Raw genomic sequence first — 20,140 nt, forward strand, 5'->3', positions numbered from 1 at the left:
GTAGGATGCAACAAGAACAATATGGAAGGGATTCCCCATTGTACTCAAACATTAAAGTTTTCCTCTTTACTAAATCTATCATAACTTGTCATACATTTGCACAATGACATCTTTTTCATTTGATGTACCTTTAGCGCCCTCAACAATTGTTTCAGACATTATTTTTCCATTTCAACCCGGTCACAGAACGATGGAGCAGTTCTTTATCCTCTCGAGGAGGCATCTGACTGCATCCCTCGCAGTATCCCGTGGGGGGGTGTTGCAGGAGTATGGGGTGTCTGTCCCGTTGTTACAGGCCACGTCCCTGTACAGCTGCAGCGAGAGTTCAGGCCATATTGCCAGCAATAAGTCAGACTCATTTCCAGTTGGTGTTTGACTCTGCCAGGACTGCCCATTGTCACTGATTCTGTTCATAATTTTTATGGACAGAATTTCTAGGCATAGCCAAGTGGCGGACAGCTTCTGCCTTGGTGGCCTCAGAATCTTATCTCTGCTTTTTGCACATGATGCGGTCCTATTGGCTTCATCAGATGGTGTCCACTAGCTCACACTGGAGCGGTTTGCAGCCAAGTATGATGTGGAGGGTATGAGAATTAGCACCTCCAAGTCTGAGGCCGTGGTTCTCAGCTGGAAAAGGGTGGAATGGCCACTCCGCGTCAGGGAAGAGTTGCTGCCCCAAATGGAAGAGTTTAAGTATCTCAGGGTCTTGTTCACAAGTGAGGGAAGAGGGGAATGGGAGACTGACAGATGGATTGGGGCTGCGGCTGCAGTGATGTGGAAGCTGTACCAGTCTGTTGTGGTGAAGAGAGCTGAGCATAAAAGTGAAGCGGTCGATTTACTGGTCGATCTACATCCCTACCCTCACCTATGATCATGAGCTCTGGGTATTGACGGAAATGAGCTTTCTCCGAATGGAGGCTGGCCTCTCCCTTAGAGATGGGGTGAAGAGTGCAGTCATTCTAGAGGGGCTCAGAGTAGAGCCACTTCTCCTCCCTTTGAAAGGAGTCAGTTGAGGAGGTTTGGGCATCTGACTAGGATACCTCCTGGACGCCTCTTCGGCAAGGTGTTCTGGGTCTGTCTTACTGGCTGGAGGCATAAGACAGGCCAGGACACACTGGAGAGGTTATATATTTTAGTTGGCCTGGGAATGCCTCAGTGTTCCCCGGATAAGCTGGAGGAGGTGGCTGGGGAGAGGGAAATCTGGGGTTCTCTGCTTAGGCTGCTGTCCCCAGGCCCTGGCCCTGGATAAGCTGAAGAAAATGGATGGATGGATGTCATTTCAACCACCCATTATGTTTAGTGTTTTCAGTGGCCACATTTGCAAGTTTGTCCATTAAGTTTTAGCTAAATTTTGTTTGTATTGTGCAGTTTTAACAGTTAATCAACACTCAATCAACAAGGTATCTGCTAGCCATACTTTTAACAAAATAATTTAGTTTATTATTCATTATTATTTGGCAGTTGGGTTCTTTACGATATCTTTGTTTCTGTATTTTATTGTCATTTTAGCTGAAAAATACTTTCTTTTTAAAAAAAAAAATTTCTAGGCTATTTTTGAAGTTTCCATGCTACATAGAAGGTTCAGGGTAATTATATGGGCGTCTCTTCTGAAAACTGTGAAAATTTACAGACTCCATTGAATTTAGTTTAAACTTTCTTTTGTGTTGAGATGTCCGAGACAAAACTGAACCTGGCCGGCCTGTGAATGTTTCCTGACCTTTATCTCACACCAAACTGTTATGGAAGTTCTGTTGTCTTGCAAAAGAAACAAAGGAAATCGCTCAGCATAAACAGCTGTCAAACGTACAAATATGCTCTCTTTAATATGTGCTATTCATTTTCTTGTCTGCCAGGAGCACCCCCCCCCCCAAAAAAAAAAACAAACAAACAAACAAAAAAACAAAACATAATGTGAACAGAAATGGAGTTAATGGTTACAGAAATGGGGAAAGGAACAATGCTCATGGTTTCTCTCTGCGATGAGGGCTTATACTAATCCATTTTCACCCTCTTGATCTCTTCACAGGATGACAGTGATGGGATCCCGTGGTCGGAGGAGCGGGTTATGCGAAAGGTGCTTTACCTCTCCCTAAAGGAGTTTAGGACTGCACAGAAACGGCAGCTGGATGGTGATGGAACCACAAACTCTAATGGTGGGTTTAATTCCATCTCCTTAATGCTCTAAGGAGAGCATTAAGGAGATGAATGTATAGTTCGTCTTTGCACTAATGCTTTTTTTTTTTCCCCCTGGGTTAGATGCTAAAAAAAAAGCAGATGGGTATCTGTGTATATGTACACAGTAACACTTAAAGTGTGAAATAAAGTAAATTGACCTATTTGTTCACTGATTTTATGCTCTGTAGGTTAAAACCTTTCGGAGGAACTTGCTGTGTTTCTGCTACAGGTACAAGGGTCTAAATAAAGGGTCAGAGAAATTATTTACTTCTCAAAATAGTCCTGAAAATTCAGGTAATTGGAGACTGCAGCTCTGAACTTTTATAACTGGTCAGAAAAAAGCAAAGGCTGTTTTTAATACATGATTATCTTTCCAAGAAACTTCTCCACTCCAGTCCAGTAGATGGCAGTAATGCAAAGAAAAATTATAGAACATTGACGATCCAATATAACGCGAGGCACAGGTGCCACTTCAGCATCACCTCCACAGAACTGTTAGAAAGTACGACTCCCCGAGCAGGGCCTTTTTGGGTAGAAATGCACCGGGTTCCTCCAAGGTTCCTACTCCAGGGTAACGATTCCTGTAGTGGAAAAGTGGCTTTTGGCTTTTACCCATCCCATTTGTGCTGATCTTTATGTAGTCTGTGACTTTGCAAACAGGTATATCTAAACATCATAAAGAAATTACACCAATTACTGTGCTGTCAACAGCTTGCCACAATAAAAGGATATTGTAGAAAGTGTAAAAAAGCTGAAAACTGTCACGCTGTTCTGGCAAAAATCAAAGGCAAAGAATGTGTGCGGTCATGTTTTAAGGGGTAAATGTTATGTTAGACACATGTATGACAGTCTTTGAGGAGGTGATTCATTCTCCTCTTTGTTTTGGATCATTGCCCCGTCTTTTGGGCCAATCTCACATCCTCAAAGCTGGAAGTATGTCCCTCTTGTTTCTAAAAGTTGTTCAAGCATCAAACGGAGGGACACTGACGAGAACTCCAGCAGTGCCACACACAAGAAAACACATGTATAGGTGGTGTTAATCTTTTCTTTCCAGCTTAGACATTTACACCCACCCTGGGGTCAGGGCTCATTAAAACATGAGCTATTAGAAACCTCGACATGAGTTAATACTTGAAATTGCTTACTAAGCACAGAAATCCAATCCCAGGTTGAAGCCCGCTCCAATAACAGCTGAGGGAATTTGTGTGTAAAAAGCTGGAACAACACAAGAAGAGTGAGAGCGCAGGGGGATGAACAGCTTGTTTTGAACCAAGCTGCCACCATGTCTTTGTTTGACACTGGTGCTCCTACACACACACACACACACACACACACACACACACACACACACACACACACACACACACACACACACACACACACAAAAAAAGCCCCTCAGCCAGCCAACAGCGGAGATTTGAACTTCACACGTGCCTCAGAAGCTATTCTCAGTTGACATTAACACAACCCAGACGTGGAAAGAAAGGAACCAGGAGGAAAAAAGAGCCTCTGAAAGTTCACGCCCAGTCTTTCAGCCATCCAGCTTGACAGAAAGAGGGGAGGGAAGTTTCTTTTGAAATGTAGCTTATCTTTTAAACCTGTTATTTTTTTTTCCTTTTCTCATTTTGCCGTGTTTTCTTTATTAAACACATAGATTTTTGCAGCTTTTAGTGATTCTCTCTTTGCTTTTGCTGAGTGCCCCCTCCCCTCCCTGTGTGCCTAGTACATCTCCATGCGTCTGTCTGGCATCTCATAGCTGCCACTCCAGAGCTCCTCGGGGCCTTTTAAGCCGCCGCGGGTAGCTGACCTTATCGCCTGAATAAAAATGACTCATTAGAAAGCGTTGGCAGCCTGTCGCACCGGGGGTAACGACAGCAGCCCGCGCTGACACAAAAGAGAGCCCGGCTGAATAGACGGGACCTGCTGTTTTAGAGCACCGTGGGTTAGCAAGGCTTTGGAGGCAGTACGAGCGGCACAGTTTCCTGTCTCGCACAGACATTGTGGTGAAACTGTCAGCCATTTTGGAGGATCACACTCAGCATGCACTACATCCTGAATGGGCAGCCCCTGCTGTTTTAGAGGACTGTGGGTTAGAGAGTCTGGGCTTATTTTGGGGCCAGACATGTGCCACACTTTTCAGACACTCAGGCGTTGTTGTGAAAGTATCAGCCATTTTAGAGAGTGCAGTGATGAAACGATCATAGGAAATGATTATGGATTAGCTTGCTTGCTTGTTTGCTTGATTGACAGAAATTTATAAATAGAAATCCATAAAACTGTGTGATGAGTTGAGCAAAAAAAACATTACTTTCTTTAGCCTGGCAGATCTTTTTCATCACAATGTCAAAAAGCCTAAAAACAAAAATCTTTGCAGATTATTTTTGTCAATGAACTATTGACTTAATGTTACTTCAGATCTGATTGAAAGCGTTGCATCTGGTCCTAATCAAGCCAAGCTTCTAAAGCAGCCTTTTGCCCCTACATTGGGCATCTCTCCATCCCCAACCTCTCTCCCTCTCCTCTCTCCTCTGTCACTGTGTGGCAGCAGTGGCTATCTGTTTTAAGGGGGGTGTGGCAGCCTGTCAATCAGCAGTGTGTGGCAGTCTATCTCCCCGCCCACCCCAGCCTTCTCCCTGTCCATAACCGGCAATCATGCCATCTCCCCAGCCACTTTACCTTTTGCTGTTGGCAGCCATCCGTCTCTGTGTCCATCACACTTCCTGCCACTCGTGCTCCTTCCCTGCATTATTTAGCAAATGGCATTATGCCCCTCTGCATCCCAGCTTCTGCTTATTAATCCACGCATCACAGCCACATTCTTCCTCTTTTTCTCTTCCCTGTCTCCCTCCATCCGTTTGTCCTTCCGTTTGTCTCTTCCCCCAACGCAGGGTTTCATTACACATCAATAGGACTCTGGTTACTGCCTTCTCCACAAGCTCCTGTCTCCTCTCTCCCGCCTGCTGCTCAATCTCCTCAATTATGTATCTCCACGCCCACAGTCCCCTTTTCTCCCACAGCTTCTTTCATCTGTCTCTGTCTTTCTCGCCATCTACCTCTTTTTCCATTTTGTCCTTCCTGTACTCTACCCCATCTGTCTTAACTATCTACACTATCTGTCACCCTAACCCTCTCACCCCCCCCCCTTCCCATTCTTCCTCCATTGCCACCCTCCCATCCTTTCCTTGTTTCCCACCCTTCATCTCCTCTTCTCCTGAATTGTCAAAGCTATCTCTCCGTAGCTACGTCCCTACCTTGCTATCGCTCTTACACCCCCACCCACCCTTTCCTTTCCTCCCTCTCCATTTCCCTGAGTGCCATTGATGGAGGAATTGGCTGCTGGCCAAATTCCAGGAGGCGCTGAAGAGAGGGTTTCCTGTTTGCCCATTTCTTCGACTGTCCCCTCACTCTCTCTCTCTTTTTTTTTTTCTTCTTTTTCTTCCCGTCTGTCTGCCCATCTCACGACTTGTTGTTCCTACCCGTTTTAATGCACATCATGCCCTTTCCTTCAGCTCTCACTTTGCTGCCACTCTGCTGTCTGTCTGCATTTCCCATGCTGCCACCGGCTTGCACGGCCAGACCGGAAGCCGTGGCAGCTGAAGCACTGTGTGGGACCTCTCTCTCTCTGGTGATAACATGCCGGACAGAGGAGGTAAACTGGCACAGAGAGGAGGCTTGAGGTAGCGATGAAAGAATCACAGTAGCTTGGAAGAAGGCGAGTTTAGATATCAAGTGAGGCAGAGAGATTGTGTCTATTCTGCCCTCGTATGCTCTCTTCCCACAGTGGTTCAAGCCATGATAGCATCCCTTCTTTGCCTTTGATGCTTTAGAGTTATAGCCTTGAACAGCACAAAGCAGATGCTATGTTAGAAATGCACATAGTTGTGAGCTTTTGTTCTGGCTTGTGGTAAGTGTCAAGCTGTGTTATGAGGTCCAATTTTAGAAGGAAGAGCAATATATTTGGGGCTATTTCAAATCATCTTGCCAGGCAGTCAATTTTGGTATGTGCTTCTACTCTTTAAAAAAAAAAAAAAAAAAGTCTGGGAAGGGATAATACAAGGAGTTTTCCTAGAATAAAGCTGCCCATCATTTCTTTTTACTTTATTCCACACTTTAATTGTATACAGGCATGGCGGGCTACTTGAATAAACAGCATAATATAGAATTTTAGGAAGTCACTAGACAGATTACTCCCATATGTCCGCTAACAGAGAAGCAAGTGAGAATTTCTTCATAGCTGTATTTAAGGTCTTTATTGGGTTCTCTCTTCTATATCCCACTTCTTTGATTTTTCACATAAAGCTTGTGTTCATGCATTCTTCTTTGTGCTTGTAAGGGCAGCATTCTGCCCCTGGTTGTCTTTTCCATGGCATGACTGCAGCTATGGCTCTACTTATTACTGCAGCTCACACTCTCCTCTCAGCCCTGCGTTATCCCACGTTACGCTGCGTACCTCTGCTCGCTGCCTCGTGTCCTCTCGAGACATGGAGGTGAACGCAGCGCGGCGATGGGCTTAGTTAAGCATGCCTAAATCTGATTAGACCCCACCTCCTTCCCCATAGGACCAGCTATTGGAATATCACACTGGTATGGTCCTCCGCAGCTCCAGGGGCTTGAGCTTAGGATCCAGTTCCTTCCTTTCTGCCACGCTTGCCCATTTCCAGCCCTCTTCTTTCCCAAGATGCTCAGCTCTGTCCCTCAGATGGGCACTCATGTGCAACCAGCATATGTTGAACAACTCTTTGGAGGAATGCGGGGGTGGGGAGCGATAGATGCGGGGAAAAGCCAGAGAGGAGCTGGTGAAATGGGCCTCTGCATGTTTGTTTGTGTTCTGTGGGGACATCACGCGTCAGTCATTTTCTGAGCACAATTAAAGTTAATGAGCTATTTCTGTGTTTGCTCTGATGCGAGTCCCCCTGTCCAGAAGTTGTAATGAGACTCTTTCCGTTTTCATATCACTTCCCCCAAGTTTCTGCAAATATTAGTTTTCATGCCAGCATATTAAGTTCTGAAAGACGTCTCAATTTGCTTAAATATTTGGAATTTACCCTAAATGCGGATGAAGGAAATATTTGATTGAATTAACGTGATGTTTTATCCCCTTTTCATAAAGTAGTACTTTTACTGAAAGGAGGAAACTTCAAAGGCCTTGATTCATTTAGGGAGTATGAATGTCAGCCTTTCGTGCCAACCAAGACATTTTAAGGCAGTGATTCACCCCGGGCCAGCAACAACGTATAAAGCGTTAGCAGCAATGCGATGGCCTTACTCATCGCAGTGGTCTTTGTTAACTTTACGACCGCAACGATGTGTCTGATGACTGTACCTCCGTAGTCAGGTGCTGACCTGCCTTGCGTGTGTGAGCAAACCCAACAGCCGGGCTGTTTATGCAGTAATGAGAAAGTGTCACTGTGTATGTGTGTGTGTGTGTGTGTGTGTGTGTGTGTGTGTGTGTTCATTCAGCCCAAAGTACATTTATAAATCTCAGTTAAATCATATGTTTGCATCCTGTCTCCTACATTATCATTTGATCTCACCACCCCGCTTCAAGTCCGATCTTTCTCAGATGACACAACGCCCGGGCTTGTTCAGCAGTTGTGTCTTTGCTAACAGGATATCATTCAAGTTGCCACATCTTCTAAACCCATCCTCTGCGATAATTCTAATAATTTGTTTTCTTTTTGACACCCACTATTAGGTGGGTGCAGGGTGAGTGGCGCGCACTCCAGAAATCATCAGTCAAAAGGAATTTGCTGGGGTGCGATGAGAAAACTAAGAGTTATTCAGCGAGAGGGAAAGCGACAGACCAGTGGGGAGAGTTGTTGTTTGTTTATTTATTTATTTTAGTGAAAGAAAGAGTTTATGAGTTCTTGTTAAACAACCCCCTGTGAGACTGAGTGTTCAGTGAGTCATCATTGCTCTTTTCAAAAAAAAATATGAATGTGAGTAATTTAACAACCTGCCATGCCAAAGTCCAGTCAGGCACAAATGCTTGTCAAAGGAGGTCAAATTTGATGAATTATCCCCAGTGTCAAATGTTTGGTTGCGGCATTGCTTTACTCACTGATATAAATCTTCAGCTTTCAGCCCTGCAAAGTGACACTTGAGTTGGCAGGGGAAGTACATTTTTAAACATGTTACTGCCCCTCTGTCTCCAGTTGGTTGGTCTCTTTGGCAGCGCTTTCCTTTTTCTAATGACCCTGAAAAGCTTTAAACTTGTACAGTTGCTTCCCTGATAAGCTAGCCCATTCACGCTCTATTGTTAATTCAGACAAGCCCCTGTGCACGTTCCAACGATTGCAAGAACTGCACACGAGGAAACCAGGTCTTGTGATATCTATTTAATTTGGTTGTCTCCCTTAATTACCATTGACTTCAACTCCTCCGTTTGACCTAATTTGAATTCTCTGTGCCTGTTGTTGCTTTTGATTTAAGAATCTGTCTGGGGGCTTATTTTGTTTTGTGTGAGTTGCTTGCTAAATATTTAATTAGGGCTCTGTCAATTGGGCTCACCGAGAATGTCAAGCCCAGCAATAACCCTTTCTGCGAATGCCTTTAGGTTGTTTATAAAAAGTCTTTGTCAGAGGGCAAGCATCGCATATTGTATGTCAAAGGCAACAACAGCTGCTCTTGGGGAAATGTCGATAAGAAGGGGGTTTCAGTACCTTTCTCTCCAAAGCTGGCCGGGGGGCAATTATTGGTGGTTTTATAGTGGTTTAGAACCTTCTTCTATATTTTCTTCTTATGGTTTTAGAATGGATTTGGATTTTCTATTTATATGATTTATCCTTTATTAACCACCTTATAGTGTGTATGTGTGTGTGTGTGTGTGTGTGGTTTTGTTTCTTTTTTTTCCTGTTGTATAAAAGTTTTCTTTCAATTCAGATATTTTTTTCTTTAATCTTTTATATTTTTTTTAATGGCTTTTTAAGTAGGTTCATATGAGATTCTGTGGGGCAAAACTTAAACACCACCCCTCAGTTGCACTTCTTCCAGCTTATGGCTATAAAAGGTACCGCCCCGGGTATTGCCAGGAGCAATGGTTGACTCCAAACCACACAATCAACCAATCATGGTTGATTTCTCATCGGCAGGTGTGTGTGGGGATATGCATGTTGTTTTCTATTTTTCGACTCTATGCCTATCCTTGTCTGTAATATGTTGTGCGATGACACTTAAGAAGGTTCATCACACAAAGTGTGCGTTGGGGAAGCAATAAAAGTTGTTTTTTTATACTACAAGTGTCGTAGGATTTAACAACTTTGGATCCTGTTCGAAACTACCCCATGATGCTGCAAAAGATGCGGCATTATGAGGTTTGAAGTCCTGTATGTGAGTATATTAAAAAAAAAAAATTTGCTCCAGCATTACCAGTGACTGCAGGTATGTCCGGCTCAGGTGTATTTGCACAGTTGAGATGTTTGAATAATTTGCGCTCTCTTTGTGTTCATCCCCCTTTTGCCATTTCTTTTTCTGTGCACCACACTGTCAGATGAAGTACTGTAATTGAATCAAAAGGCACATTTACCACCGCATCAATTCAAAGATGACAACAAAAGGCTTTATTAACAGCGTCAGATGAAAACTCTGATTATTCCCCGGAGACGTAGCTTAATAAATACAGGGTCCCTGGAATTGTTAATTGACAAAGAACCATTTCATACAAGTGGAGGGAGAAGGTTTGAAAATGTGTGCTGGCCAGGCTGTAACCATTTTCTTTTTTTTCAGGTTCCCTAGCCAATGGGCAGCTGAATGGACCGGGGTCAAAGGGAAGCCACAAAGAAGACGGGTCATTGCGCTGTCAGGGCCTCGATGGAAGCAGCGAATACTGCGAGGACGGTCCTGCAAAAAAGAGGTAAATGGTGTGTGTGTGTGTGTGTGTGCAGAAAGGATACTGTGAGAATGTGAGAGCATGCTGTTCACACAGGGTATAAATTGTAAGTGCAGCTGAGTTGTGTTGACGTTCCTCAGCGCTGAGGTTTCATAAGTTGCCACATGATACAGCTACTTTTGAGTTCTCTTCATTGTTTTCTAGACACATGCTTCATCTTCCCCTTTCTCTCATCTGCTCTTTCTTTCCATAATTTATTCGATCTCTCTCCCCATGCCGCCCTTGTAGTACGCCGTTACAACATCCCTGGCAAAAATCGGTTCAAAATATTTCAGCGCAACATTGTTCATTGCGCTGATTTATGAACTTGCTGTGTGCACCCTCTTTGTCATATTTTCTTGCTCCCCTGACTTGGCTTCTCCCCTTTTTTCCCTTCAAGTGTGTGCAGTAAAGTGTTTAGAGAGGAGCAAGTTGAGTTCTGTGACAGCAGTGTAAATATTATCAGCCTTTAAATGGTGCTGAGATATTTAATGAGCCCCTCCCCCCAAAAAATCTTTTAATGCAGTTTCAGTCATTTATAATTAGCCACTTAAAAGAATGTTTCCATGCATTTCCAAATGTGGAATTGCTGAGTACAAAAAAAGCTGTTAATTTCTGGCCAGCATCATTTTTTTATGAAGGCATTTATATAATGCGTGAATTATTAAAAATGATTATGTCTGTGGAAAAACAGTCATTTTCAGAGAGAGTGGTTTTTAAAAAAAAAACAAAACCCTGCTCTCGAAGGCAAATATTCTGGTGGAAAATGATGTAATGATCTTTGGAGAATGCTTTTAATGCATTCAGCATGAAAAAAAAAAAAAAAAAAGGTTTGAAATCTGTCGTTGAAATAAGATTAAAATAAACCAAACACTACAGTGTTAAGCAGATTTACAGTGGCTGGTGTGTGCCTCGAATCTTAGGTTTCTCCTCTGCCTCGACAACACATCCGCACACAGATAACATCATGCATTCCTCCTCCTTATATTTCTGTGTCCAAAAGCAGCAGCCATAAAGCTTTTTTATTTATACTTTTATTCTTGAGCTGACAGCTACTGTCGGTGGCAGGTGTGACTGTGAGTAAGAGCGCATGCCTGCTCTGTGTGTGTGTGTGTGTGTGTGTGTGTGTGTGTGTGTGTGGTTTTGTTCTGCCTCTGGTCCCTCACACGCATTGACACGGCATCCAAGCGTCAGTGTAAAGCTGGAGGCGGAGTCTGCAGGCTGGACAGCAGCAGATGTCCTTCTGTAATGAGCAGCCCATACAGGCTCCATTCACTGCGCGTCAAGCACCTGCCTAAGTCCTCCTAGCTGTCATTCGATACTGTAACCTCAAAATCTCACTTTGGTGATTACAAGCTTTCATCTACCTGGATTTGAAGCAGGTGGCCTCTGGGCCAACTTTACAAGATAAAAGTATAAAAGAAAGAAAACAATGCTCCTTTTTATTTATTTTTTTATTATCTTATCCCATCAGTTCGATTATTCATTTTGTTTGCATGGACATTTTACCAGAGATGGGGCTTGGTGTGGAAGTGATTTAAATTTTGGAATCAATCCAGATCTGGATCTGGGCATTTATTTGGAAGGGTTTGCAAGATGGAGCCGAATTTTGTCCAAAAAAAAAAAAAAAAAGATGTCAAATTGAAATATGAAAAATTATGAGACATTGTTTTGATGCTCTCAAGAAAGCGTCACACTAATATGGATTCATATGGCTGATTTCAGTCACAGGGTTTGAAGGGAGTTTTCAGCCTCGGTGAAGTCATGCGGTCTCGGGCTGCTTGTTTCTGCTAAGAGTCGAACTTGAAGTCAGACACAACAACTAGGATTTAATTGTACAGTCGCAATTGCAGTGTGGGCTGCCTGACCAGGCTATAACCAAAGGATCATGTGGCTTAAATGATAGTAAAGCATAAATGCTCATCTCTGTAGGAAGAGAAGCACTGAAGGAGTCAGTTATAACAGAGAGATTTTCATTTTCTCTTGCTCTGATGGCCTGTAGTGCTCTGTGTTGAGTGGAGTTCAGTTAGAGGCCAGCTTGCTCTGTGGTTTTCATTAGTTCACCGCACACATCCACATAGATGCACATAAACCGACACACACACACATGCACACACACATGCACACATGGTGGGACTAAATGAAGAAAGGCTGTCTATCTGATGCTAATGAAACACAAGCCTAGCCAGTACTTGGCAGTGCCTAATGCTCTCTTAAAAAGCTTATTTTGTGTGTGCGCGCATGTGTGTGTGTGCTTTATGCTTGAAGCATGACTCCAGTGCCCTGGCAGTGGGTGCCCTGCACTGTTCCTAAACAGGCCTAACTGTGACGATGCCAGGAGCTTTTACACCTGGCACTGGCCAAAACAGAAGGGCGGAGCAGTGTCGTCGGCATCCAATTCTGAGTGAAGGAAAAGTTTGTGGAGGGAGGATGAAGGGATCGAGTGTAGACAGAGAGAGGCTGGGTGGAGCCGCGAAGAGGAGCGATAGGAAGAGTGGCAGAGACAGAAGGACAGGTGCGAGTGATTTTTGGCAGGAAGCAGCCCTCTTTAGAAGTCTTTGAGATCAACTCTGTGTTTGCCTTCCCATGCTCCTGAGATTGGTGGGTAGACTGGCAGGACATCCCTTCAAACATGCCAACTCATTGTAGCCCTCTCTTACAAGCTTGACCATATTCTACAAATGGGGTTCCCCTGCCAAGTTTGAGTTGAGGCGCACACACACTTAGATTGACAACCCAGTGCAGTCTCTTTAACGCCACGGTTTACTGACCTAGTTATTTTCCTACACTTCTGTTCCTCTCCCATATTTGACTTAGGTCGATAAATGTGTCTTTTGCTTGTCAATAACAAAGAGGCTGTTGTTTCATACGAAAAGTCTTACATCCTCCTGTTATACAGGAGCTTCCCCTCAGATAATAACTGCAGTTAGTCATCATCCAATAAATCTGGTTCAGTCCTTAGTGAAATGAGTAAATCGTCCACAAGTATTTGTTTTCTGTTTTAATTTTGTGTTGCCGCTTTCATGGTATACAGTCAAAACCGGATTCCAGTGTGGTTTTCTTTTAAATGACGTGAACAATATTGTGGCTTGTTTTTCTATACTTTGGTGTGTGTGTGTGTGTGTGTGTGTGTGTGTGTGTGTAGGTAGGAAATCCATTTCTAAGTTTTGCTAAACATGTTTTTTATTGTTTTTGTTTCTTGATATTTGATATTTTTGGAACCCAGTTTACTTAAGGCAGATTAATGCTGTGTTACCCTGAAAGCAACGTAGCAAGTAGTTCAACTGTGTGTGAATGCAAACACAAACTTTTAAGGCAAAAGTTCGGGCAGTGTGTGTGGATCAGAAGTTGAGTACCCCTGTTAGACAGACATCTAAGCTTAATTTTAGTATTCTCTCACTCCTTTTTTTTTTTTTTTTTTTCTGCTCCCCTTTTCTCTTTCTTTTTTCACCCTCTTTTTACTGCACCCCACTTTTGGCTCTCTTTGAATCTGTTCTCTCTGTTGTCTCAGCCAAGACACACACTCAGCTGCTGCCGCTTGTTTTGTTTCGACTTAATGAATGCCAAGTGTGTACACACAGGCACACAGACACACACACACACACAGGCACGCAGACACACACACACACACTTGTCTTGTCTACCATAACCAATGCCTCTTGTCAGTGACGCATAATCACCGTTTCCATTTATGAGGGATTACATGCATGTGCACACAGGCCTTTACACACACACACACACACACACACACACACACACACACACACACACACGCACACGCACACAGTGAGGGCCATAATGTGCTTATTCATTTGCTTTAGATGCTATTGGGTAGCGACCTAAATGCACCGCAGCACCAAACTGTACCACCAACACCTAATGGATAAATAACAGTGTTCACTTTGCATTTTGCTGTTGTGCTGCTACACAAATAGCACAGATTCAAATATAGTTACAGCATATAAGGCAACGCTGGACAGTTAGTCAGCCTCTCTGGTTTTTCTGTCAAATTGTGGCTGTGTTTGCCTTTTGAAAATCCCAGTGAAATTTGAAACACAAGGAAATATGATGTCTCTGCTTATTCCATTGCAGTTTAAATGGTCTCTTTTGGTTTTTCTGTCAGTGACTCACCCTGCATTTCAGCGTGTCAGTCTCCAAAATCTCTTCTAAACTCTCTTCTCATTGTCGCTGCCTTGCCGAGGCTTTATGAAAGCCTTCCTTGCCACTGAAATAAATGGCAGAGTGAAGGAGTATTAACCATCCGCCACAGTGCATAATGTCACTCAACACACAAACTCGCTCCCGTAATCACTGTCAAATACTAGTGTAATTGTAGCACAGATTGAGCATATGAAAACTGGTTTGCATGGTCCTCCTTATGGCATAATACAACAAAATCTAAATGCTGCTTGGGATTTACTGTTACGCAGTCGTAAAATACTACTTTGATCTTTTGTAAGCCAAAATGTTAAGACATCTCAGACTGTTGTAGGCATGAGTACTTGTTTACTGTCAGCATATTAAAATAAGTGTATGATTTGATAAGAACCTCTAAATTTAGATAAACATGACCTCATATGCAAGATATAGGACTCTTGTGAGACTGAAACCAGGACTCAGTTGCAAGTTGTGAATGAAGGGGGTGGGGGGTTTGCAGCGTGTTGACAGGGATGATCTGCAGCGGAAAGCAGTGAACCATAGACAGGGTCAGTTTTTCATCTCAACCTGGGAATCTTCTGTAAATTGGAAACAAAAGTGGGAGATGGATCATTTAGGAGTAATCTGTGTGTGTGTGTGTGTGTGTGTGCGCGTGTGTGTGTGCGCGTGCGCACACATGCTTAGGTCACCATGCTTATGGGCACGTGTGTACACAGTACTTCAAAATCAGCAATCTACATAGCAGAAAATGCTTGCAGTCAAATGTTTACTGTATGGTTTATCTCCTCAGGTGTCATTTTATTACTGTGACAGTAGTGTAAATTGTATCAGATCTGTGAAGGTCTGCATTATTGAACTTGGATAATCTCACTGTTGATGGCCAGCTAACACCATGCCTGATATTTAATATGTTGTGGAGGTTGCTAGTAGTTGCTAGGTGTAATTGGTTGCAAAGAGGTGCACTGTGCTGCGCAAAACAACCTCCTTGCAATTGCTTTGGAAACTAACAGAACTCTGCGTTTGAGTAAAGTTTGCATGGAAGACACCAACTTGTCTGCAAACCCTGGACAACTACTCTTTGAATGGTAGCAGTAATGAAACTGGAACATGCAACACAAACAGGGCTTTGGAGGTTCGGCTTGAAAGTAAAAGTTGCACCTTTTGAAATGTGTTTGTTGCAGCAGTGAGGCACCACTTTTGCTCTGAAGACCAAAATTTTTCAAGTTTTACTACTGCATAGCTTGTAGTTGGTGAGAGTTTACGGACAAGTTGATGCCTTCCATGCAAAACTATGGGTGACCACGACAATCTGCTAGCGACCAAAGCAGTCACAAGGACATTTGTGGTGCAGCAACTTATTTGCAACAGATTTTATCTACTGACTGCCGGTGACCTCTGGGAACCACTCACCAACCGGTCAGGGAATACACATTTTGCTCTAGCGAACAGAGGTTGCCGGGGAGTCGCTGGCCTGTGTGACTGAGGCCTTAGGATGGGAGAGTCTGGGTGGCTTTGCAAATCATCCTGCACAATAGACCATGGCTGCCAACAAAGGAAACATTTAAGTACAAGGTTTCATCTTTATCTTGTTGGCCGTGAGGAAAAAAAGGAAGAAAAGCAAGAAATATGTTATTTAATCTTGTCTGCTATGTGATCACTCTCAATAAGCTATTGAATCCATTGGTGTTTTGTCAAGGTGGTTATTTCAGTGGCATTTAGCCTAAATGTAGCACCACTCATTCATTCGCTTGTGGCAAAGGGGACAATGGGTGACTTCCATCTGACCTAATATATCATTTATATATTCACAGAGATGGCTTGGCTTAATCTATTGTTGAGATGACTTTTGCTTATCACACCATCTTTTAACACCCCCCCCCCCCCCCCCCCCCCCCCAAAAAAAATGTGTTGGGGCCAAGGTTATATTTAAATGTGTACACAGGCCCTGCTATATCTTTTTATCTCAAATGAATATCAGCCTGTGACTGCTTGAAGCATATATAGCCACCACAGCTCCCTAACCGAGAAACACACACACACACACACACACACACACACACACACACACACACACACACACACACACACACACACACACACACACACACCTACCTACCTACCTCAGTAACACTCTTTATTTATCCTGATGTTGTGACAATGCGGTTAAGCGTTGCAAACAATATGCTGGTATAAGCACCACTGTTGTGGTTATTAACGGCCTGTTTTAGTGAACTACTGCTTTGTCCAAGAACGAAAATAGGTGGTAGACTTCAGTTTGCATATTTGTCTTCATGACAGCTAATGATTGTGTTTGTCGTGCACATGCTCAGCGTTTATGTGACTGGAGTCTATGGGTGGGCTGTTTGTATTTGCGAAGGTCACGGGGTCGACAGGTCAGCTCACTGCAGTACCATCCCTCCCCTAAATGCACACAGACAGAAAAGCAATAAGCACATGGAGTTAAATGAGTGTTCACTTAAATCTGTTTATAATGAGCTCTTACAAGTTGGATATGTCACTCTGAGATATTTGCTTCACTAAAGCTAAAACATAGCCTTAGTGAATATAAAATTAAAAGCCATTAACTGAATTGCATTATTATATTTAATGCATGCATGTTACTCAAAATTAGCCTCAGAATTAGCATGTTACAATTCATTGCACTACTTGTTAAACTGCTTTTGAGTTACTTCATAACATGTCCTAAAAAGCATCATCATAATTACCAGAACAATATAAACCTTAAGTCACACAAACACACAAATCCCTTTCCTAATGAAGGCTCACCCAAACACCCGTCCTTTAGCCTTTTAAGGGCAAAGCCGACGACACAAAGCAAATTTGAAATCTAGCCGAAAGAGGCGTCCGCCAGAGCGATTCTGCTGTAGAAACACAAACAGGTAGAGATGAAGTCTACAGTGCTACAAACCTGACTGCTTATCACTGCTTTGGTTAGCTGTTGAAAATCAGGCTCGGGCTGCTGGGCTGGGGTCAGCATACACTCAGCTTTAACATCACTCCGGTTCAGCTTTGTGTTGGCGTGCTGTCTGTGCAGATGCTTGCAAAGAGTCGATGTTGAGATTGAAGTCAACAATTGGATGCGGTTTTGGATTTGACATTGTTTTCGTGTTTTTTTTAGTGTAATAAAAATAAAAGTAATGTCCACATCTCCACTCCTCAGTGTCGCTTTAGACTTTGTTTCTGTCATACATATTCTTTCACACTCAGGTTCGCACATACACAGGGTAACAATTACAGTGTGATCACTGTTTTCATTGCGTTTTCATGACTGAAAAATCTTACGGGCTTAAGGAATTCTTCATATAATCATTTCTGGGTGCCATACAACACAAACTTTCACCAAAAATAATTCAAAGCAGACAGGAGCTGATTAAAAGCACACAAATTGCATATAAACATTCGTGGAGCTTAAGTACATAAACATGTAAATTTGTGTTGCTTTTAAGCGGACAAAATCCGCTGAGACACACTCAAACACGTGCACACACGCACACACGTGCACGTGTGTGCACGCTCTCACAGACCCAGCTGCAGTGAGGTGGTATTTTATCAGGACCATGTGGACCATCTGGAGCCAATTAATACATCCCCTAAGGTACAGACTCTGGATCAGTTCTCTTCTCCTCAAACTATAACCTTTTATCAGGGGAGTGAAGGCAAAGTCTTGAGCGCAGCCCAGACAGATACTGTGGATAAGAAAGTGTCTCTCCAGATGTGCTCATATTTGTGTCAAAGACTATTAAAAATTAGTACCCAGATTTTCAGTGTCTGACATCAGTTGAGTCTTTGTGTTCTCTCTCTTTCAAAGTGTGGCGGTTAGGAACCAGTGCAGTTAAAATTCAGAATTAATTTCCAAGTAATTGTGCTGTGTTTTTTTTTTGTTTTTGTTTTTTTTTGTTTTTTTGGGTATTACTGGTGACTTCTTGTACCCCCCAAAAAACTTCACAGTATTAAGAGTAGACGATCAACACACACAGACTGCTAGCTCATGTTTCCCTCACTAGCCTCATCCAAATATAGTTACAGTGGTGCAACAAAGGTCTGAAAACAAACCGCATGGCCAAAGCTCTGCTGTGTAGATTCCCGACACACACTACAAGGGACACTGTGTACATTATGTGACCTCTGGTCCACAGACACACATACCATTAAAGAGCTTTTTTTTTTTTACATGAAACTCCTCAGTCATTCAGATTGGGGCCTTTTTTGGTGAAATTCAGAGCATGCTTTAAATTGCTTCTGTCTTTCTGACTCTTCTCCTGATACTAAAACTAAATAATGCTTGGCTTCACACATATTCATCAATATTTAATATATGCGAAGAATGGAAAGATGCTGAGGCTACAGTGTATTCAACGACTAAAATGTGCATGGGCGACTGCTTTTTCAGCAGTCCTGCTTAATTGGCATTTAACTTCTTTTCTTTTGCATCTATTCTTAGTCTTTTATGCAACAAATGAGTTGATATGCAGTTTAATAAGTCAGCTGGTTTCATATATAGAAACAAACAGGCACATTTGCTTAGTCATCTTTTTTTTCCCCCGCTGTGCTCTGCTGAAGTGCTGAAGCTGGAGCCAGTTCAAGCTGGAGGTTTCTGTTGTTGCTACTCTGCACGTTATTGAGTTATTGACTGAGTTTGAAGAAGAAACTCAGTTTTTACTGGCTTTTCTCCAGTGGCACAGGTCAGAGATGGGATCAGTTGCTGAAGCTCATAGCCAGTGCGTTGCTCTGTGCCATTTCAGCAGGCGGGAAGCTTGCCAGCACCCTCCGAGTCTGACCACACAGAGAAGCCCAGCCATCTTAGAAACTCCCATGGAAATGGCTGTCACTGGAAGGATGTTGATAAGATGGAGACTGAAGAAGAGAGCTTGAAGTCGTTCCACGGTTGACTGACAGGGTCCATGTGCTGGTGATATCTGTGTCAACTGTCCGCAGCTGTACTGCTTAAACAGAGTGGAATTCTTTAGGCTGAGTGAAGCACACTAAACTAGCTGTGGCTCATTTTTCTCTCTGTTCCCGCATCATCACTTTTCCCCCCCTTTCACTTCATCATATATGTTAGTGAGATGGTGCTTTATTCTCTTCCTTTCTTCTTCTACTGCCTTTTTTTCCCCCCTTCTTTTGCCGGGATCGCTGGCTGACATGGTCGTCAGATTTTCTCACTCTGCCTCTCTGTGATAATCAATGCTCTCGCGCCTCTGGTGGCATGTGTAATATTAGACATTAGAGCAGCCCTTTGAAGGGTAGACGGGGGGGGGGGGGGGTAGCAGGAAGGAATAAAGGGAGGAAGGGATGGATGATAGGTGGATTAGAAAGGGATGAATGAGGACATCCTGCTGTAATCGCTTTGCTTTTTTCTGCCGCTATTGGAGCCCAGTTTCCTCTCTTTCCCTCCTCGCGTCTCTCCGGCTCGCCTCTCGCTCTCCGTCAATCAGGGCAATCAGTTTAATTTTAACTTGCGTAAGCTTCACTTTCTTTCTGTGGCACCATACCAGTGAGAATTCTATAGCTCAACACGCTTGGGAACATGATGTACCCTGACTCACACACACACACACACACACACACACACACACACACACACACACACACACACACACACACACACACACACACACGCAGGCTACCCTCCACTGGGCAGACGGAGGGCTAAATCAGGGGCTCATGTTACCATTCAGCTCTGTGCGCAGTGGCAGCGCCTCATGAAGTAAAACAGTTAAGTCACTGCAAATTGTTCCCTTTCTCAGCGTTACCATCCCCGGTCTTTTGGACGCGTGCGCTCGCATCAGCTGTGCTCAAGCCTTTCTCATGCATGTTTGATCATCTGTGACTGCTAAAGAGACGTGATCTGCATTATTCCAGTGGCAAAACTGGTTGGAAATTGGCTGAACTTGTTGGTATAGATGTTTTTCATGCTCT

General features: G+C 43.3%; 1 protein-coding gene across 2 annotated transcripts in view; it reads left to right on the top strand.

Annotated features, from left to right (window-relative positions):
• jarid2b (jumonji and AT-rich interaction domain containing 2b) overlaps nt 1–20,140 on the top strand; it is a 110,899-nt gene that overhangs the window by 48,932 nt on the left and 41,827 nt on the right. For both annotated transcript variants that reach the window (XM_030740533.1, XM_030740534.1), the window contains exons 2-3: nt 2,027–2,153; nt 9,901–10,027. In XM_030740533.1, the coding sequence (XP_030596393.1) occupies nt 2,027–2,153; nt 9,901–10,027 (254 nt within the window). The remainder of the gene's footprint in view (nt 1–2,026; nt 2,154–9,900; nt 10,028–20,140) is intronic.

This window comes from Archocentrus centrarchus, chromosome 11 (genome assembly GCF_007364275.1).
Source record: "Archocentrus centrarchus isolate MPI-CPG fArcCen1 chromosome 11, fArcCen1, whole genome shotgun sequence".
Taxonomy (NCBI): domain Eukaryota; kingdom Metazoa; phylum Chordata; class Actinopteri; order Cichliformes; family Cichlidae; genus Archocentrus; species Archocentrus centrarchus.